This window comes from Solanum stenotomum, chromosome 8 (assembly GCF_019186545.1).
Source record: "Solanum stenotomum isolate F172 chromosome 8, ASM1918654v1, whole genome shotgun sequence".
In the NCBI taxonomy this organism is placed as follows: Eukaryota; Viridiplantae; Streptophyta; class Magnoliopsida; order Solanales; family Solanaceae; genus Solanum; species Solanum stenotomum.
In genome coordinates, this window is record NC_064289.1 from 23,527,885 (window position 1) to 23,547,063 (window position 19,179).

The 19,179-nt window shown below is 33.3% G+C and overlaps 2 protein-coding genes across 7 annotated transcripts in view; one reads left to right on the forward strand and one right to left on the reverse strand.

Moving 5' to 3' along the window:
- Nucleotides 1–18,940, reverse strand: part of LOC125874866 (vesicle-associated protein 1-2-like) — a 53,063-nt gene extending 34,123 nt beyond the window's left edge. For 3 of the 5 annotated variants that reach the window (XM_049555905.1, XM_049555906.1, XM_049555904.1), the window contains exons 1-7: nt 18,778–18,919; nt 18,615–18,685; nt 17,844–17,925; nt 17,638–17,753; nt 17,419–17,547; nt 17,245–17,286; nt 15,631–15,708 (exon numbers count right to left, since the gene is read on the reverse strand). In XM_049555905.1, coding sequence (XP_049411862.1) covers nt 15,631–15,708; nt 17,245–17,286; nt 17,419–17,547; nt 17,638–17,753; nt 17,844–17,925; nt 18,615–18,685; nt 18,778–18,832 — 573 coding nt within the window. In that variant the 5' untranslated portion in view covers nt 18,833–18,919. Of the gene's footprint in view, nt 1–13,160; nt 13,676–15,297; nt 15,319–15,630; nt 15,709–17,244; nt 17,287–17,418; nt 17,548–17,637; nt 17,754–17,843; nt 17,926–18,614; nt 18,686–18,777 lie in introns of those variants that run through there. The other 2 variants (XM_049555903.1, XM_049555907.1) reach the window with 2 other exon arrangements.
- Nucleotides 8,478–11,178, forward strand: LOC125874862 (protein WHAT'S THIS FACTOR 9, mitochondrial). Of its 2 annotated transcripts, none has more exons than XM_049555897.1 (2): nt 8,478–9,968; nt 10,041–11,178. In XM_049555897.1, the coding sequence occupies exons 1-2, from the start codon at nt 8,500–8,502 to the stop codon at nt 10,387–10,389; spliced, it is 1,818 nt and encodes a 605-aa protein (XP_049411854.1). In that variant the 5' UTR covers nt 8,478–8,499; the 3' UTR covers nt 10,390–11,178. The 2 variants fall into 2 exon arrangements, with proteins under 2 accessions (XP_049411854.1, XP_049411856.1); XM_049555899.1 differs by having other exon boundaries at nt 8,478–9,896.
- Nucleotides 18,941–19,179: the final 239 nt, after the last annotated feature.

The following is a 19,179-nucleotide window of genomic DNA, read 5'->3' on the forward strand; positions in this document are numbered from 1 at the left end:
ACAAATTATTTTAAAGACGGTGAAATATCTAACTATAGCAACGAACAAATAAAATGGTCATTAAAATTTAAAACAATAATATTTCAAGTTAAATATTTGTAAGTTTCATGCCTATGTAATACGTATTGAGACATTTAAAAGAAAAAAGTTATTTAGTCATCATGTAATTAATCAAATAGTATCTGAATCTTCCATAAAATTATCTACGCAGTAGTGAAAAAATCTAAAAAAAAGAAAGAAAGAAAACTAGCAAAACAAAGTAAGAGATACAATATATAATGCAGTATGAATGTATGATAGATGATGAAAGTGTGTAATCACTTTGCCACTTTCTATTCATAATGTTACCCCTAAAAGGGATGCGATTCTAAATTCTAGAAAATCTAAACAACATGTTAAGTACATTTAAGTAAGCATTACTATTATTGTCCTGATTATTATTAGTAATAATATTATTTTATTAAATGATGACTTGAGATTAAAAAATAAAAAGATAAAAAAAAGAAAAAAAGATAAACATCCGGTTTAATTTTGAATAGACACAAAAAAATTCTCCATCTTTTAAAATTTGAATACGATGACTTGAGATTAAAAAATAAATTGAAAAACAAAAACAAAAAAGAGATTATCATCTAATTTGATTTTTTTTTAAATTTTATTTATTATCATGTTACTTTCACACATTAAAGCACCTTTGTAATTCTCACCTAACCAGTGTAAATCACAATCATGGATCTCTCTTTGCAAAACCTTCAATCATTTAAAAGATAGGAGAAGCCCATTCAACAGTATGGAATGATATAATTGAGAAGAGGAATAAAAAGAACTATGACTTACTCTAATGATAAAGCAGTAAGAATTAAGATTATGAACCACCAATATCTTGTACAATTTTTTTGATTGTCTTATCCATTTATTTGATTTATCATCTTCAAAGTCTTAAAATAAAGAAATCAAAGATCAAGGAATAACATCTTGTACATAAATCACAGTGTAAACTTAATAAATAAGATAATGCGGAAAATCAACAATCAAGAATTTGAAGAATGATTGACATACAAATTGCTTTCCATAGCATATATCAAATGAATTCAAGATTTGTTCTTCTATGAATTTCATACCTACAAATATTTCCACCGCTTATTCTTCTTTGTTGTGTAAAATAATTGTAGAAGTCATTATATATTTATGTTAACAGTGGCAGTTTCTTTTCACAATGATAATTGATAAGTATGAAAATTGTATTGAACAGTTATAAGTGATTTTAAATTTAAAAATTTACTGAATAAGGAGTTAACAAAAGTGTTCATTTGTTGTCTACAATTTTTTGGTTAATATAATTTGCTATAAAAAAGGAGGCAAAATAATGGAGCTGTAGTAAAATGAGAGCAAAATATAATAATACTAAACAAGTAAGGAAGACAAATTGTGATGGAAAGTATAGAGGAGAGAGTATTCTTTTATCTCTTCAAGTGTGTCTTTCCTAAGGGTGAAGACTACCCTTTTATAGGATGTTTAAACCATCCTTTTACAACATTTGACAATACGTTACTATAATATTTAATTAATATAATAAATAGATACATTACGTTAGGATAGATTAAGAGAAACATCCACACAATTAAGTGGATTTGTAACACTCCCCCTTGGATGTTTATAGATAATGTGCCTCGTTAAAATCTTACTAGGATAAATTCAGTGGGAAAAATCCTAGTGAAGGAAAAAGAGTACACATATCTTGTAATACGCCTTGAGTGCTGCCTCATTAAAAACCTTACTAGGAAAACCCAATGGGACAAAACCTTAGTTAAGGGAAAAAGAGTACAACGCGTATTTTACTCCTCTTGATGAAAACTTTATTTGATATCCTGGAGACAACGCATTCCAATCTTATATCTTAACTTCTCAAATGTTGATGTTGGCAATGCCTTAGTGAATAAATCTGCAAGATTATCACTCGAATGAATCTGTTGAACATTTATCTCACCATTTTGTTGAAAATCATGTGTGAAAAAGAACTTAGGTGAAATATGTTTTGTTCGATCTCCTTTGATATATCCTCCCTTTAATTGAGCTATACAAGCAACTTATCTTCATACAATATTGTTGGAATCTTTGTTTGCACAGAAAGACCGCATAATTGCAAAATGTGTTGAGTCATTGATCTTAACCATACACACTCTCGACTAGCTTCATGAATAGCTATTATCTCTGCATGATTTGAAGAAGTAGCAACTATTGTTTACTTCATCGAACGCCATGATATAGTTATACCTCCATATGTGAATAAATAACCTGTCTGAGATCGGAATTTATGTGGATCAGACAAATAGCCAGCATCTGCATAACCGATCAATTCTGACTTAGATGCATTAGAACACAACAATCCCATATCAATTGTTCCTTGAAGATATCTGAATATATGCTTAACACCTTTCCAATGTCTTCTTGTTGGACATGAGCTGAATCTCGCCAATAAACTTATTGCGAAACAAATATCTGGCTGGGTATTGTTGGCTAGGTATATTAGTGCCCCAATAACACTAAGATATGGTGTTTCATCACCATGAATCTCTTCATCCTTTTCTTGAGGTAGGAATGAATCTTTATTTATATAGAGAGATCTCACAACCATCGGGGTACTCAATGGGTGTGATTTATCCATGTAAAATCGCTTCAAATCTTTATTTATATCAAGAGATCTCACAACCATCGGGGTACTCAATGGGTGTGATTTATCCATGTAAAATCGCTTCAAAACCTTTTCAGTATATGTTGATTGATGGATGAATATTCCATTTTTCAAATGTTCAATCTGAAGGCCAAGACAAAATTTTGTCTTTCCAAGAGCTTTCATTTCAAATTATTTCTTCAAACATTCAACGGCTTTTGAAAGCTCTATAGGAGTTCCAATGATGTTCAAGTCATCAACATAAACAGATATTATTACAAATTCAGATTTTGACCTTCGTATAATAATACAAGGACAAATAGGGTCATTCTTATACCCTTCTTTTAGCAAATATTCTCTAAGACGATTATACCACATTCGCCCTGATTGTTTCAATCCATTTAAGGATTTCTGAAGCTTTATTGAACAACTTTCTTTTGAATTTTCATATGCTTTAGGCAATTTGAGTGCTTCAGAGATTTTCATAAAAATATTGTGGTCTAGTGAGCCATATAAATAGGTTGTGACAACGTCCATTAGATGCATTTCAATTTTTTCATGAACTGTCATATTTATTAGATACATGAAGGTAACTGCATCTACCACAGGAGAATATGTCTCATCATAATCAATGTCAGGTCTTTGCGAAAATCTTTGTGCCACAAGTCATGTTTTATATCTTACGACTTTACCATTTACATTGTGTTTTCGCACAAAAATCCATTTGTACCCAACTGGCTTGACACCTTTAGGGGTTCGGACTATTGGTCCAAAAACTTCACTTTTTTCAAGTGAAGCCAATTCTGTTTGAATTGCTTCCTTCCATTTTGACCAATCATTTCTCTGTCTACATTCATTGACATATTGTGGTTCTAAATCCTCATCTTGTTGCATTATTTCAACTGCAACATTATAGGCAAAAATATTATCCACCACAATATTATTTCGATTCCACTTTTTTCTCGTCGAGAAATAATTTATAGAGATTTCTTCATTCTCATTATTTTCAGGTACATGGACCTCCTTTGTGGTGTCTTCATTTATTATGTCTCGGAGCTCTTCATGAGCAATTGCCTCTATATTATGATCATCTTGATCATTTATTCCTTTTCTTTTTCGAGGATTTTTATCCTTGGAACCAATTGGTCTACCACGTTTTAAGCGTGGTCCAGACTCATTTGCCTTAACATTTTGTCCTATCGGGACATCAACTTGAACTTGAGCATTAGCAGCTGGGATATATGATTTAGTAACCCGTGAAAGGTTAGTAAATGCATCCGGCAATTGATTTGTAATATTTTGTAAATAAATTATCGTTTGAACTTATTTTCTAGTGACCTTTAAGGCTACAACGATGACAGTTATCGCCCTTGCCTTTTGAAGGATTATTTTGAGAACCCATATTGTTCTCCCTTTTGTTATGACCACCACCTCGACGATTATTATATCGTCTTTTGTCTTTGCCACGTCCACACACATTATCATGGCCCCGATTATTTTGTCTTATTTCAGACTGACTGTGTGTTTCTACCCCGTGAGCCTCCGGTAATGGAGCACTTCCAGTGGGACGGGCTTCATGATTTTTCATTAAAAGGTCATTATGCTACTCAGCCACCAGAAGGCATGAGATTAATTCAGAGTATTTTTTAAAACCATTTTCAGGATATTGCTGCTGTAATATCTTATTGGAGGCATGGAAAGTAGTTAGTGTCTTTTCCAACATGTCCTCATCTTTTATAACTTTCCCACGTAATTTTAATTGGGAAGTGATTCTAAATACATCAGAGTTATACTCAATTACGGTTTTATAATCTTGAAACCGTAAGTGCATCCACTCATAACGAGCCCTTGGCAATACAGTTGCCTTGAGGTGGTCATACCTCCCTTTCAAACCTATCCACAATTCAAGTAGATCTTTCACTGTTAAGTATTCAACCTTCAAGCTTTCATCAAGATGATGACGAAGGAAAATCATAGCATTCGCTTTATCCTGACTTGATGCCTTATTTCCTTCAATTATACAATCACCAAGACCCTTAGCGGTAAGGTGAATTTCAGCATCAAGTACCCATGACAAATAGTTCTTTCTAGAAATGTCAAGTGCCACAAATTCAATCTTTGACAAATTCGACATGATGAAAACTAACTCTAAAAGAAAGTTGATTAACTTTTAGGAATTAATTTCAAATTAAGTAGGTCTCAGTTGGTTAGAGACTTGTGTTGATAATGTGTTGTAAAATGAGAGCAAAATATAATAATACTAAACAAGTAAGGAAGACAAATTGTGATGGAAAGTATAGAGGAGAGAGTATTCTTTTATCTCTTCAAGTATGTATTTCCTAAGGGTGAAGACTACCCTTTTATAGAATGTTTAAACGAGCAAATGACATAAATGGTCCCTAAACTATCCTAGTAGGTCTAAAATGGTCCTTTAACTATACATTTGACGGATATGGTCCTTTAACTATCCACCCTTTTGTCAAGTTTGGTTTCCATCCACTCTTTTTAAAAACTGTTAGTTAACACCGTTAATCTGTTAAGTCAATCTGTATTGACTTTCTTTTTCGTCATTTCTTTTGTCCATTATCTCACTATTTCCTCACTTTTTTTCTCAATTCTTTTCTTTATTGTCTTATTGCAATTAAGTCGTTGGTCGTTATTTCATGCGAGTTAAAGTAAAATGCAAAGTAGCGAACACAATTGAGAAAATATTGTGAGCAAAAATACGATTCTATTTTCATGTTAATAATCGGTCATTACATCAATGAAATTGCATAAAATTGTAGAAAAATTCAAAAATCAGCAACTAAATTGAACTATAGTGCTCTGTTTTCAACAATTGTTGTGCAGAAAATAACTTAAACTACAACAAAAAATAGCAGCTATCAAACTTTGATCGAATTGCAGCACCAGAACACCCAAAAAAAAAACAGCTCCCAAAACGTCACCAAACTGCTGCACATACAGCTCCAAAAAGGTCACCAAACTGCTGCACAAACAGCAGCACCAACCACCAAAAATCAGCACCAAACTGCACAAAACACAGCTCCAAAAACGTCACCAAACTGCACAAAAACAGCTCCAAATTGAGAGAGAGTGTGTACTGAACGACGTTTGTTGACGGTATTCATAAAAAGTGGATGGAAACCAAATTTGACAAAAAGGTGAATAGTTAAAGGACCATATCCATCAACTGTATAGTTAAGAGACCATTTTAGACCTACTAGAATAGTTTAGGGACCATTTATGTCATTTGCTCTGTTTAAACCATCCTTTTACAACATTTGATAATACGTTACTATAATATTTAATTAATATAATAAATAGACACATTATGTTAGGATAGATTAAGAGAAACATCCACACAATTAAGTGAATTTGTAACAGGAGCAAATATTTAGGAAGAGTCACAACAAAATAATTGATCTCAAAAGAATATTTACCGTGCAGTTTAGTTTAGTTTTTTTTTTCTTTTAATAATTCTGAGTTCCGTTTTTTTGGAGCATTTTCAGAAATTTTAAATTAATAGGAATTATTATATTTTAAATAATATTATTTTTTAATTTTGTCATTGTTTTTATTTATTTTTATGTTTTAAATAATAAATTTTCTTTAAAAAAATTATCATATTTTAATCGGTTACATCAATTCAAATTCATTGTTATCCAAATTATTATTATTATTTAACAATTTGCACTTATATTTTTAAATTCTATTTCAAAATAGGAAATTTTAAAATTCAAATTAAAAAAAAATCGTGGAAACTAACTAATATGCAATTCAAATTGATATTAGCTATATTTGGATAACAATGAATTTGAATTGAATAATTAAATATATGATTAGTTTGAAGAAGAATAAGATAATTAAATGGTTTAAATATAAAACAGTTATTTATGGTTTCAGATTCTCAATTCAAAATTAAATAATTCTATAAAATATTTTAAAAATAATTAAAAATTAAAATATAATAACTTTCCAAAAAAGGGAATCACACACCCTATTTTTTAGAACCATTTTAAAATTATTTGGTTTATTTTTTAAAACTTCTTTAGCAACGTGTAATAGTGGATATAATTTGTTTTCATTTTTTCTAAAACTTCATATTTCTAATAATAATAATACTAATAATAATAATAATTAATATTTATTTCTAAAAGTGAAATTTTAGATCTTTATTTTTTTAAAACTAATTAAGTTTTCAACGTGTAATAGTGGATATAATTTGTTTTCATTTTTTCTAAAATTTCATATTTGTTATTTCATTTTTTTGGCAATCAATATTGAAATTTTAGTAATTTGTATATTATAAATGTTTTTCTCTTCTTTTTATTTTGCCTTTTAAAAAATTGTTTAAATCAAGATTCAGAACCTGTATGAATATTAAATTTTTATTTTTATCTCCTAATATATTGAAATCAAATATCTTAAAAGTAATTTGTTTTTTTCCTTGTTCCATCCACTCCACGTTTCCTGCTAATATATAATCACATGATTAATACATTTTAATATTTGAAACTATATGTAAGAGATTCTTATGGAATGGTGATGCACAAACTAAAGGGAAAGCTCTTGTATCATGAGATAAATTATGTTGGCCAAAGATTGCTGGTGGACTGATGTGTATATGTGGAATAAAGCAGCAATACTCAAATATTTGTGGGACCTGTCTAAGAAAAAAGATAAGTTATGGATAGTATGGGTCCATACTTACTACATCAAAGATAAGAGACCATGGGAAGTGCAAGCTAAACAAGCTTCTTGGGTTGTGAGGAAAATCCTACAAGCAGGGTATTGGATATCAGAAGCAGGATTAAAGTGACAGAGGTTATGGAGGTTGAAACATTCACAATTAAGGACATGTATAAAACACTTAGAGGTGAGTTGAGCAAGGTGCCATGGAGAAGAATGATATGCAACAATCAAGGCAGTCCCAAATGGACATTCATCCTATACTTGGCTATACAAAGGAGATTGTACACAAAAGACAGGCTAGACAAATGGGGGATAAACACTGATTCAATTGGCGCAATGTGTAAAGCAGAACCTGAAACACACCAACACCTATTTTTTGCATGCAGTGTGGCAAATGTGATATGGCAAAGACTACTTCAATGGTTGTCCATCACCAGAAGTAGTGCAGGGTGGACTGAAGAGATAGAATGGGAAACACTGCATGCTAACAGGAAATCAATACAAGATGAAGTGTATAGAATGACATTAGCTGCAGCTCTTTATTACATATGACATCACAGAATTTTTCAGCAAAAGGAGAGGAGCATAGAGGAAATTATAAAGCAAATCATTCAGGAAATTCATTGTAGAAGTAGCATGAATCCTAGACTGGCTAGTGCAATGCATAAACTAAATTTTTATCCTTAGTAGAAATTCTAGCATAGAGCCTGGGCAAGGCAAAGGTGATGGGCTTTGAGACTTGGAATTATGTCCGTGTCCTAAGCTTCAAATTTGTACATATTTGAAAATCTAGTAATACAATTACAATTACCAAAAAAAATAATATTTGAATTCAAATTTTAAATTTGAAGTAGTTAGATTAGAAAATAAATTATTAGAAAGATAATTATTTTTAATATTTTAAAATCAAATATTAAAGATCTGTGATTTCTTCATTGTTGACATGTAATTTTTAAAAAATAATAATCATATTTCTTTTAATTGTGGGGTCGAGACTATGATGTTTTTCCTCTCCAATTATATATATTGATAGATAACTGCCCAATTCCCCAAAATACCCCTACAAACCCCAAGTAATGAGAAGCTCTCCTTAAACCCTTGCTAACAGCAGCAGCAGTAGCAGTCTCCAAATTATGTACATGCATTTCCTCCTCCGTCGAACGCACCACCACCAGCGTCAACAATGGCGGACACTATTCGACGATGCCCTTTCCATCAAACATGTAAGAGATCGTGGATTGGACCACGCTGTCGAAAGAGAAAAGAATCTCAAACCACTTCTCAACATCAAGAATCTTATCAAATCTGAACCATCGAAATCTATTCCCTTAAACATCATCACACAATCTAAAGATACTCTACAAATCCCATCTCGCCCCATTGAGTTTATCCGAAAATATCCTTCAATTTTTCAAGAATTTTTCCCTGCTAGCATAAACATACATCCCCATATCAAGTTAACCCCAGAAATTCTCAGTATTGACTCAGATGAAGAGCTGTTCTATCAAAGTGTGAGTTACAAAGAAGATGTTGCAGATAGGCTTTTGAAGATTTTGATGATAGGTAAAATTAATAAAATTCCTTTACATGTTATTGATAAGCTTAAATGGGATTTGGGTTTGTGTAATAATTTTGTGGATACTATAGTACCAGAATATCCGGATTATTTTCAGGTGAATAATGAGTCAATGTTGGAGTTAGTTTGTTGGAGTCATGAACTTGCTGTTTCCTTTTTGGAAAAACAAGCAGTGAAATGTGAAAGTGAGGATTTGTTAGTTAAGTTTGATTTGAAGTATTTGAATGGGTTTGAGATGGATAAGAAGTATAAGAAATGGGTTGATGAATGGAAAAAATTGCCTTATATTTCGCCATATGTGAATGTAAAGAATCTTCCTGAAAAGAGTGATGAAGCTGATAAGTGGGCAGTGATAATTTTGCATGAAATTCTTAGTCTTTGTGTTGGGAAGAAGGCGGAGAAAGATAATTTGCTTTTGATAGGAGAGTATTTGGGACTTCGTTCTAGGTTTAAGAGGGCATTGTTGTTGCATCCAGGGATATTCTATGTGTCAAGTAAGATCGACACACATACTGTGGTATTGAAGGAGGGCTATAAAAGGGGAATGTTAATTCAGAAGAACTCGTTGGTAGAACTGAGGTCTAAGTATGTTTATCTCATGAACAAGGTTATGGAGGATAAAAAATTGAAAGAAGTGCAGCAAAAAGGTAGTCATGATCTGAAAGAAGGTGATGCAAAGGAAACTGATGTTGATAATGAAGATGAAGAAGAAAAAGATTATGATGAGGACTCTGATGATGTGCATAATGACTACCATGATGATGAGACGGACAATGAGGCTAGAGATGTGAAGCATAGCCAAAGAGTAAACTCGAGGACAAGAGTTGATGATAGAAACTCGATGACAAGAGATGATGATAGGAAGCCTAGCCGAAGATTAAATTCGAGGACAAGAGTTGATGATAGAAACTCGATGACAAGAGATGATGATAGGGAGCCTAGCCGAAGATTAAACTCGAGGACAAGAGTTGATGATAGAAACTCGATGACAAGAGATGATGATAGGAGGCCTAGCCGAAGATTAAACTTGAGGACAAGAGTTGATGATAGAAACTCGATGACAAGAGATGATGATAGGAGGCCTAGCCGAAGATTAACCTTGAGGACTAGAGATTATGATAGGAATACTTCAGCTACCTCTCCGAGGACATCCTTGGGGAGAAATCAAAATAGAGATGTGGAAAGGCCATCAAGAAGATCGTCTTGGAGAGCAGAAAATAACAGTGAGCAAGATGCTCGATCAAGATATGGGGACAGAAAGCTTCCAATAAATTCATTGAAGACTTCGGCAGGAAGAAGTTCCAACAGAACCAACGAAAGAGTCTCTCGATCTCCTAGGAGGGTGGAGACTAATGATAATCAATATGCTCACCGGAGACCAAGTAACAAATTTGATCTTCATAGAAACCGGGGAACATCTGAACAGAGGAGGAATTCCACACCATGAAAAGCTATTCGCTCTGTGAAGGCATTGCATAATAGGCTTGCTTTTGATAGTTTTAGGTTTGTCAGTTGTCACTCACAATTGTTGGTCCTGAATCTAGAGATTATAATATTGGATGGTTAGATCCAAAAAAGAAACTGCAAAGTATTAGGTGGTAAGAAACACATGATAGTTTTCACAATTAGTGTTAAGAGTCAATTGTGAAACCAAGAAAAACACCACAAAAACCAGGCAAAGTGGGCAATGGCAGTAGCATTTAGGCTGTAAGTAGCAATAAAATCCATCATGCATCTGCAGATGGACTGTTGAGTCTAAATGGTAGTAGCGCTAGCTATATTACTTAGGGTCGTCATAGCAACGCAGCATGGTGCACCAGGAATGGGATCTGGTGTGCCATAGTTCACGAAGTTGGCGCACATTGATACCGTTGTCATTGTACTGTTTTAGTGCGAATTTGGTGCTACTGTTTTGGTGCAATTTTGGGGTCTGTTTTTGGTGTTTTTATCGTGCAGTTTTTGGTGCAGTTCCAACTCTTTTCTGGTGGTTTTGTTGGTGCAAGTCTAATGTTGTTTTAGAGGTGATTCTGATGCTACTGTTTTGGTGTAATTCCAATGCTGTTTTGATACTTTTTTGGTGTAAATTTAGTGCAGTTTTGGATCTTTTCTGCTGCTGTTTTGGTGCAACTTTAGGGTTGTAGCAGTGTGAATCTAGTCTAACTGTTTTGGTGCATTTCCGGTGCTATTTTGATACTTTTCTAGTGCAATTCTGGTGTTGTTTTGAAGAACTTTTGGTGCTGTTTTGGCGCATTTTTGGTGCTGCTGTCATGCAGTTCTGGTGCAAATTTGCTGCAATTTTAGTTTTCTTCTGCAAATCTGATATACCTTTGATTCTTTTGGTAAAGGTAAATACAAGATACTTGACTCTTTATGGAATGAAATATTTATCATGAAATAAATTTTGTCCAAAGTATCTTCAATTCTATTTATATCAAATGAAGAAATGTGTACTTTATCTTTAGATTATATCGTCCAATGCGTAATTTCATCTTAGAATGTATACCATATTTGCACCATCGACACATATAATATCAAAATTTTAAAGTCAACTTCTCAACAAATTGAAACCGAACATACATTATATATTCATTCATACCAGAATTTTGCAAAATGAAAAGATACATTTTTCTATACTAGGACAACAACACGTGAAAGAATCTAAAAGGACAGTTTTCAATTTCTTGATCTAAACTCGCATTTATAAACTTCCGCGAGATAGAATATTGAATTTGCCCTAATGTTTTTCTCTTCAACTTCTAGGCTTTTCTAGATTCTCACGTGCCTTCAATTCTTTTCAAACTCACTAATATTTAGAATGTATGTCATAATTGGTGCAATCAGAAGGACAATGTGGCCAAATGATCTTGTACGCAAGAAACTTGTCTGCAAATGTACAAGATACTGATATGTTTAGTACCCCTCGTAATAAAATTCAATTAGGAGCTCTAGTTAGTGAATTATCAACAGCGAAAGCACACCCAATGATCACCATAATCTCAAAATTTTATAGCCTTTTCTCTCTGAATTTAAACAATCTATTGCAGAGGACATCGAAGAAGGCTCGATGAAGATTGATTTGTATTCATAAAAATAGAATACCCTCAGATTGCCCAATGAAGATTACTTACGAAGAAATTGTGTGAAAATGAAAGAGGTGTATACCCTCAAATTGCCTCTATTAGGTGCAACAACAATTAATAATAAAGCACTCGTGAATCCACAAGGCAAGGTAAAAACAATTGAAAGTTTGTTTTAAGATGCACATATTAAATGCAAGCCATCTTTGGTAGCTTGATTTAGACTTGAGAAATGGTGATTTTAATCCAAGAGAAAAAAAGATTAAAAGGTAAATTGAGCAAGTTATCTGTTAAATAAAGAGGAGAATTTGTTGACTTTAATCTAAAGTTAGCAGGAATGCTAAGGAAAATATAACCTAGCAAATGAAGAAAAAGTCAACTAGGCATTTCTTATTCCTATCTGGAAATGAAACCTTTTTACCATACACATGCTTGAGAAATGGTGATTCTCCAAAATGAACTTTTTTTGGAGTATCTGCCCGTCGACATTTTTAAAGAGTCCAAGCAATATTATACCTAACTTATATTGGGCTCAAAATGTCAAATGCTGAAATATAAAATAGACTAAGGTGTAGTTAACTTTCTTATCCGTTAGGTACACCTACACAAGTCTAAAGTACTCTTCCCCTATGCACGTATTCTCTAAAATATTTCAGCACACAACATTTCAAATCCATATCAATGACTCTCTGCATAAGGTTACAGCATAAGAGTTTAGTGTTGAATGAGTGGCAAACCATAAAGACCAGAAATACAATTTTCTGGATCTGCAGACATTATAACTTAATGATATTCGAACAAAGCGACTAAGGAAGATAACAAGGGAGTATCAAAAGAAGTTAGTCGAAATCTTGACACATATTTGGGTGAAAAATCCTTTAGTGTTGGGACAAAGACCCAATCGTTGCACAATTCAGCATCAACGCATTCGTAGGAATGGTTGGCCCAATGACAGTGAGGATGAAGACGAAGATATGGATATTCATTGCGATGCTTGTAGTTGTGATGTAACTTTTTCCCCTCTCCCTTCTTGTCTACTCTGTAATATTTTCACTCTAAACTTTGTGCATAATTTAGTTTTAGTAATGAAATAAACCCATCACTCTTGGGGAATGAAACGTTGAATCAAAAACTCAACTAGTCAATCAATAACAATTCTTCATGTTTTCTGGAAATACCAACAATAACCATCTATTAGCATTACATGTCTTTAGCTGAACTGTTTTTCAGACAAAACTCGTTTGATATTTCATGCTTCGAAACAAAAAACACCTACATGATAGTTCAATACAGGCTACAACTCAATGTGGTATTCTTTCTTCTTTTCTTCCTTTTGATTTACCTCATAAAAGCAAAGCTAGGACCACAACTATAGTTCTATCATCATACGACATTGAAAATATTCAACTAACATACTTAGAATTAGCAAGCAATTCAGACTCAAATAGATGTACAAAAGTTCTCTTAGAAAGTATTCAAATCGCCCCTCACACCTGCCCACAGCAACCAGAAAGAGAGTATAATAATCTCAGAGCTGTGAGGTCATCAAACGTTTCTGACAATGAACCCCAAAAGAATACCAGCCAAGCCAACCAGCAAGATGTACAAAAGTCGAACTCCAGTACGACGTTCTTGATGTCCATGCCTAAGAAGCTCCTGGACAATGGTTTCAAAAAGAACCAAATGATAAAATCATCTTAGCCAAAATGTCAACACAACAGATGGAAAATTTTCTTTGTGCACACCTACTAAATTCAAACAGTTGTTACAAGAAAATCCAGATAAAGGCCCAGGTTTGTTATGAAGTTCCAAGCTTAGGCCAAATCACCACCCTATGGTTATCACACTAAAACTAAGTAGTCTACGAACTACTCCCTCCGTTCCTTTTTATATGTCACAGTTTTAGATTGCACTTGTATTAAGAAATTATGTAACTTTACCCTTATACCCTTATTTGATGTTTTCTTAAGTCAACTTTTCAATAAATGATGAATATGCTAGATTTCAAAAATTAAAATGCATTTGGATGACTATTTAAATTTTTGAGTTTATTTTCAAAATCAGATTTTATAGAATAGTGAATGGAGAGAGTAATTAATCAATGTATGAAGTACTCCAATAAATATTAATTACTTATTAGTTTTCCTAGGTTGATCAACGTATATATTTTCAAGACTAATTAACTACTGGTAATTTATGCATTGATTTTATGAAATGACAAGTATTATGGTCCAACTATTTAGAAAGGGATGACATATAAAAAGGAACAGAGGGAGTATTTTCTATTTTCTGCTGATTGCACAATAAAGTTTCTTAAAATCAACTTGGTCCACATTCTAAATACAAGTTCTAGTCTCTAACAGCTACCACCTTCTCTCTAAAACTCGCCTTTCAAGACTAACTTAGATCATTTGGTTAATGCTTGTACGCTAACGGACCTGTTTACTGCTATAACTGGGGATTAATGACCTTTAAGCTACCATGCACATAAAATTATCTGGAACTTGTGAACTAGTAGACAGAAAAAGGAAACATCAATTTACTTAAAAACCATTGACCAGTAATGCAGAAACACAGGGAAGACACATTTTCTTTGACTGCTGCACTAACACAGTCTCCTTCTGGAATGATACGGATGCTAGTAGCATTAACATATACGCCTCCCATGATCATTGCTTCAAAGACCAGGCCTCTCGGGTTCACTTGGAATATCATTAATAGCAGCAGGACTGTTAATGGGTTCATAACCTGGAAAGACCTGTTACCTTTTTGTCTTTGGAACGCTTGGCTCACTGGAAATGACAATACCATAACAACAACAAACCAAGTGTAGTCCCACAATAGTTTTCATAAATAATAAAAATCATTTTCCCTTATAAAAATGTCAGCCCAAGGGCTATGGAATTCCATTTGTGAACAAATAGCCAGACTAGTGATATGCCCATTGCGGTTAGTTGGGAAAAAGGTAGAAGGAACCACTATAAGATTTAACATGGACGGTTCTTCATTAGGTAATCTAGAAGTTGGAGATATGGGAGGGATTTTATAGATAGCAGCAGATACTGGGTTCTTGGATTCATGAAAGGTGTTCCCAAAGCTACTAACAACATGACTGAACTTTGTGCCTTGCTCTACAGATTGAGGATCACTGTGAAAAATAACTACATGCCACGAAAGATCAACACTGACTCCTTAGAGGTAATTAATCTACTCCTTAAAAATAATGACACTTACTCTACTATTATGGATGAATGCAGGTTATTGACGGTGATGCTACAAGCACCTCAGCTGACTCACTGCTACAAAGAACAGAACATCGTCACGGACTAACTAGCAAAGGAACGAGCAAAGAAGATACTTTTTGGTAACATATTTTTGTTGATAGTTCCTCCTTGTTCGCCTATGATGCTTTTCAGTTACACATATTAGGAACTCCTTTTAAAAGATCCATCTCAGTTATCTATACCAATCCCACCTTTCATATATATATATATATAGTAGAAGACTCCAGAGGCTGTCTGAACCCTGTATTTTGTAATGATGCCTAACTATGTTTAATATATATAAAGAATGTCTGTTAATCCAAAGATAAAGAAAGAAACATCAAATACCAGGTCTCGGTTGAGCTTGGCATTTTGTCGAAGAATGGAATCTCTCTCTTCCATCAACCTCAAAATGAGATCTCTGGCCTGCAGTACAACCAAGAAATGAATTTTGTATCAAATAGGAATCATCACACATCTGTCTGGTACCAAGGTTGGAAATGTGAGAGGACATTAAGTTTGACACTAGCATGCTGAAAGAACGAAACCCGTTGCCTATCACTTCCCAAATCCAAAGATAGATGTTGAGGCATAATGTGTTTCTGTAGAAGAATCAAGCATAGACAATTCTTATTCAACAATTCTACTGTTTATGTTCTTTCTTTTTTCTTGTTTTGATGAAATTTCAAATGTAATAATTATCAAACTATCTCCTTCTCAGGAGAGATAATCCTGAAATAGTAAAGAAATATTTTAAAATTCATAATTACAATAGCGTAGGGTGTTTCCAGCTTGTTTATCACCTCTACCTGTGTATGCAAACTTGAGCTAACTCTTTAAATGACTAAACAATTTTTGAGTTACCAAGTAAGTTGGTGAAAAGAACGACAACACAATAATACGCCTCAAACCAATCAAGTTGGGAAGCTGGTGAAAAGAAACAAACATAAATTTATTTTCTCTTCAGGGTCTGGTGTCACCTTTTATTCAATGAATAAGAGATTTCAACAAGTAGGGTTTGCCATTTGTCAAAAGAGTGTCTGGAGTTGCTGACTACCAACAGAAGCAGCAGACCCATTGATTTCATAAGAATTGCGCTTAGCATAAATTGTTGAAAACAGAACGTTGGATTAAGAGGCTGAAAAAGAAGGAAAATACTATTCTCACTTATCACATTTTGAAGGTGAATAACAGTGTTTGTATACTTTTTTTTTTCTTTTGATGTTATATTAAGGGTTTATAGATAATTCTAGCAAAGTCCTTCTGAAATTTCTTAAGAATTACATGTTTACTACGATGACCTCCATCTTTTTCTTTCTTTTTGGAAAACTGAGAAATCCCCAAGGGTGAGTGGGGAACAATTAGGAACTCGGTAGATAACGAACCCGCCCTTCCACCCTTCTCCACTTAACCATGCTTTAGTAGCGGCATTGTTCAAACCTGTGACATGTGCCTAACCCACATATCACATATTTGTGCTCTTACTATTAGACCAAAGCCCTGCGAACCTAATACCTCCATCTACTAAACAGATTAACTGCACAACAAGGAAATGATAGTTGAGGTATTGAGGATCAAATCAACTTCCTATAAGTGTAGGTTATAAAACACCAACATATATGGTCCCCTTTTAGGTGAAGAACAAGCTGAGAAGATGGTAACAAGGGAAACTAAATATTGAATAAATCTAACATAAGCTGATCAAATTTCTCGAGTTGAAAAAGTAAAATCTGATAGGTTAATGGGTTTCATAAACCTTTCTAATGAACACAAAGATTCAAAGAGTTCACTTAAGGTGTGCCCAGACTTATTACCTGGTTGAGGCCATCAAGTAACTCCAATGAGTCAGAAGGTACTCAATGTTTACAGGTCAGATGACAAACATTTCTCCCAGGAGACTTATTTGTCTAATGAATTAAAAATATCCAGACATCAATGCTTTACATGACCACCATAACATACCTTAACAGAGTTATCCTGAGGCTCACTGTGTTCTTGTAAATCCTGTATAAGCAACAAAAAAATCATTTACAACTAATGTATGTCCCTACCATGATGAAAAGATAAATAAAATTAAAGGTGGTATTCTAATCGATTAAATAAGATACAATAAACTAATTTAGATTGTCATTTTACAGTGTCAGAAGCTGTTGGTGAAGTTCCTTCCTCAGAATCTTCAGGGACTGGTGATGGTTTTCGTGGTGGTGAGACATAAATAACTTTTAGTTTGCATTCCTCAACATCATTTCCCCCGGGCTTGTTGAACTTCAGAAAATGAAAAGAATAAGATTGGAATGTACCAAAGTTGACTACAATATATAAAACTTTACGAAAGGCTAAACTAAGCTAAAATACCATGTCCGGGTTAATATCTTTTGGTGTAGACCCAGGGTCCACAATCACACTCTGTACAAGAAACTTGTCTTTGCATTGCATATCTGGAGGTAACTCCATTTGAGGTTGCATCGTAACTAAGTCCAATTATCCACAAATGTAAACCAAAAATAACATCAAACATCCATCAAATCTAAAATACCCATCACAGAGAACTAGAAAAGCACCTGTAACATTGGACCTTGATCGTGGGAGAACAATTCCACTGTTCGGCCTAACAGTATACTTCCTGGGATTGGTCGTCTTTACCTAATAAAAGTTAACAACAGTATATAATTTAACCATTTCAATACAGTAGTAAATCCTGCTCAGCCATAATTATACAACAACTAACTTCTAAATGACCATTTCCTTGATTACAAAAGATCTTCCTCATAAATCACATTTCTTCCGTCAATTATGATTCTTTTAACTGAAAAAAAAACAATCCATAATTGAGTTAAGATAAGGATTTCAGCCTTTTCTATCATCTAAATCTATAAGGTAAAATTACCCTCAACTAGTATTTGAGGCAAACCAAGTGCTTTAACTTTATGAATCACAAATTAATGTGCTTCTTCATTTCCGGTATTTCCTTTTCGATCTACTTTGTACTGTTTTTCTCGATCTATCGTAAACAGTAAATAAGTTATGTGTAGACCCTACCCTACCCTACCCAGACTTCACTTTGTGAGATTACACAAGGTATATTGTTGTTTTTTTGGTTGGTGCCCATATTGAAACTCCGACTAAATTTGGATCGAGCATTGCTGGATCCATTCGGGTGGCTCTCCAACATGATTCTCCCTGTACTCAGGACTCGAACCCCTGTATGTTGTTGTTTTTGAATCACAAATTTAAGTATACATATTAATTAACTATAGTTACACTATTTTTAGTCCCCAAAACCCATTTCAAAAAATAAAAAATGGAGATTAAGTAAAAAAATGATATAGTACCTTGAAAGCAACATGATTATCAGTCTTATTGATGAGTTGAAAGAAGGTGGAAATTGACTTGTTGAGTTCAACTTGGAAACAAGAAAAAACAATAATCAAAACCCTAGAAAGTTAAATTAAAACTGATAAAATTGAAGAAGAGGAAGAAGAAGAAGAAACTCACGTGTAAATTTGAGATCCAAAGGATCGATACTTAGAAGTAGTTGTTCAGTTGTCATCTTCAAAATCAAAGAAATTTCTGAATTCTCAAGAGACGAATTTGAACATGAATTTCATAAGTTTGCTTTTCCCAATGCAAAATAGAATCTTATTTTGACGGAATCAGAATACATATATTTTATTAACATAATACTTAATTGATTTTAGTGTATATTTTTATTATATTAAATAAACTAGTAAAATTATTCGTGCTTCGCGCAGGAATTTAATATCATGAAATTTATAAAATAATACTTAAAATCTATCAGTCATTAAAACTAAAAACTATGTTATCTTACATTCAAGATTACATAGTAACAAACATTAATAATGTAAAGAAAAATGAAAATTATTATATCTTATCATT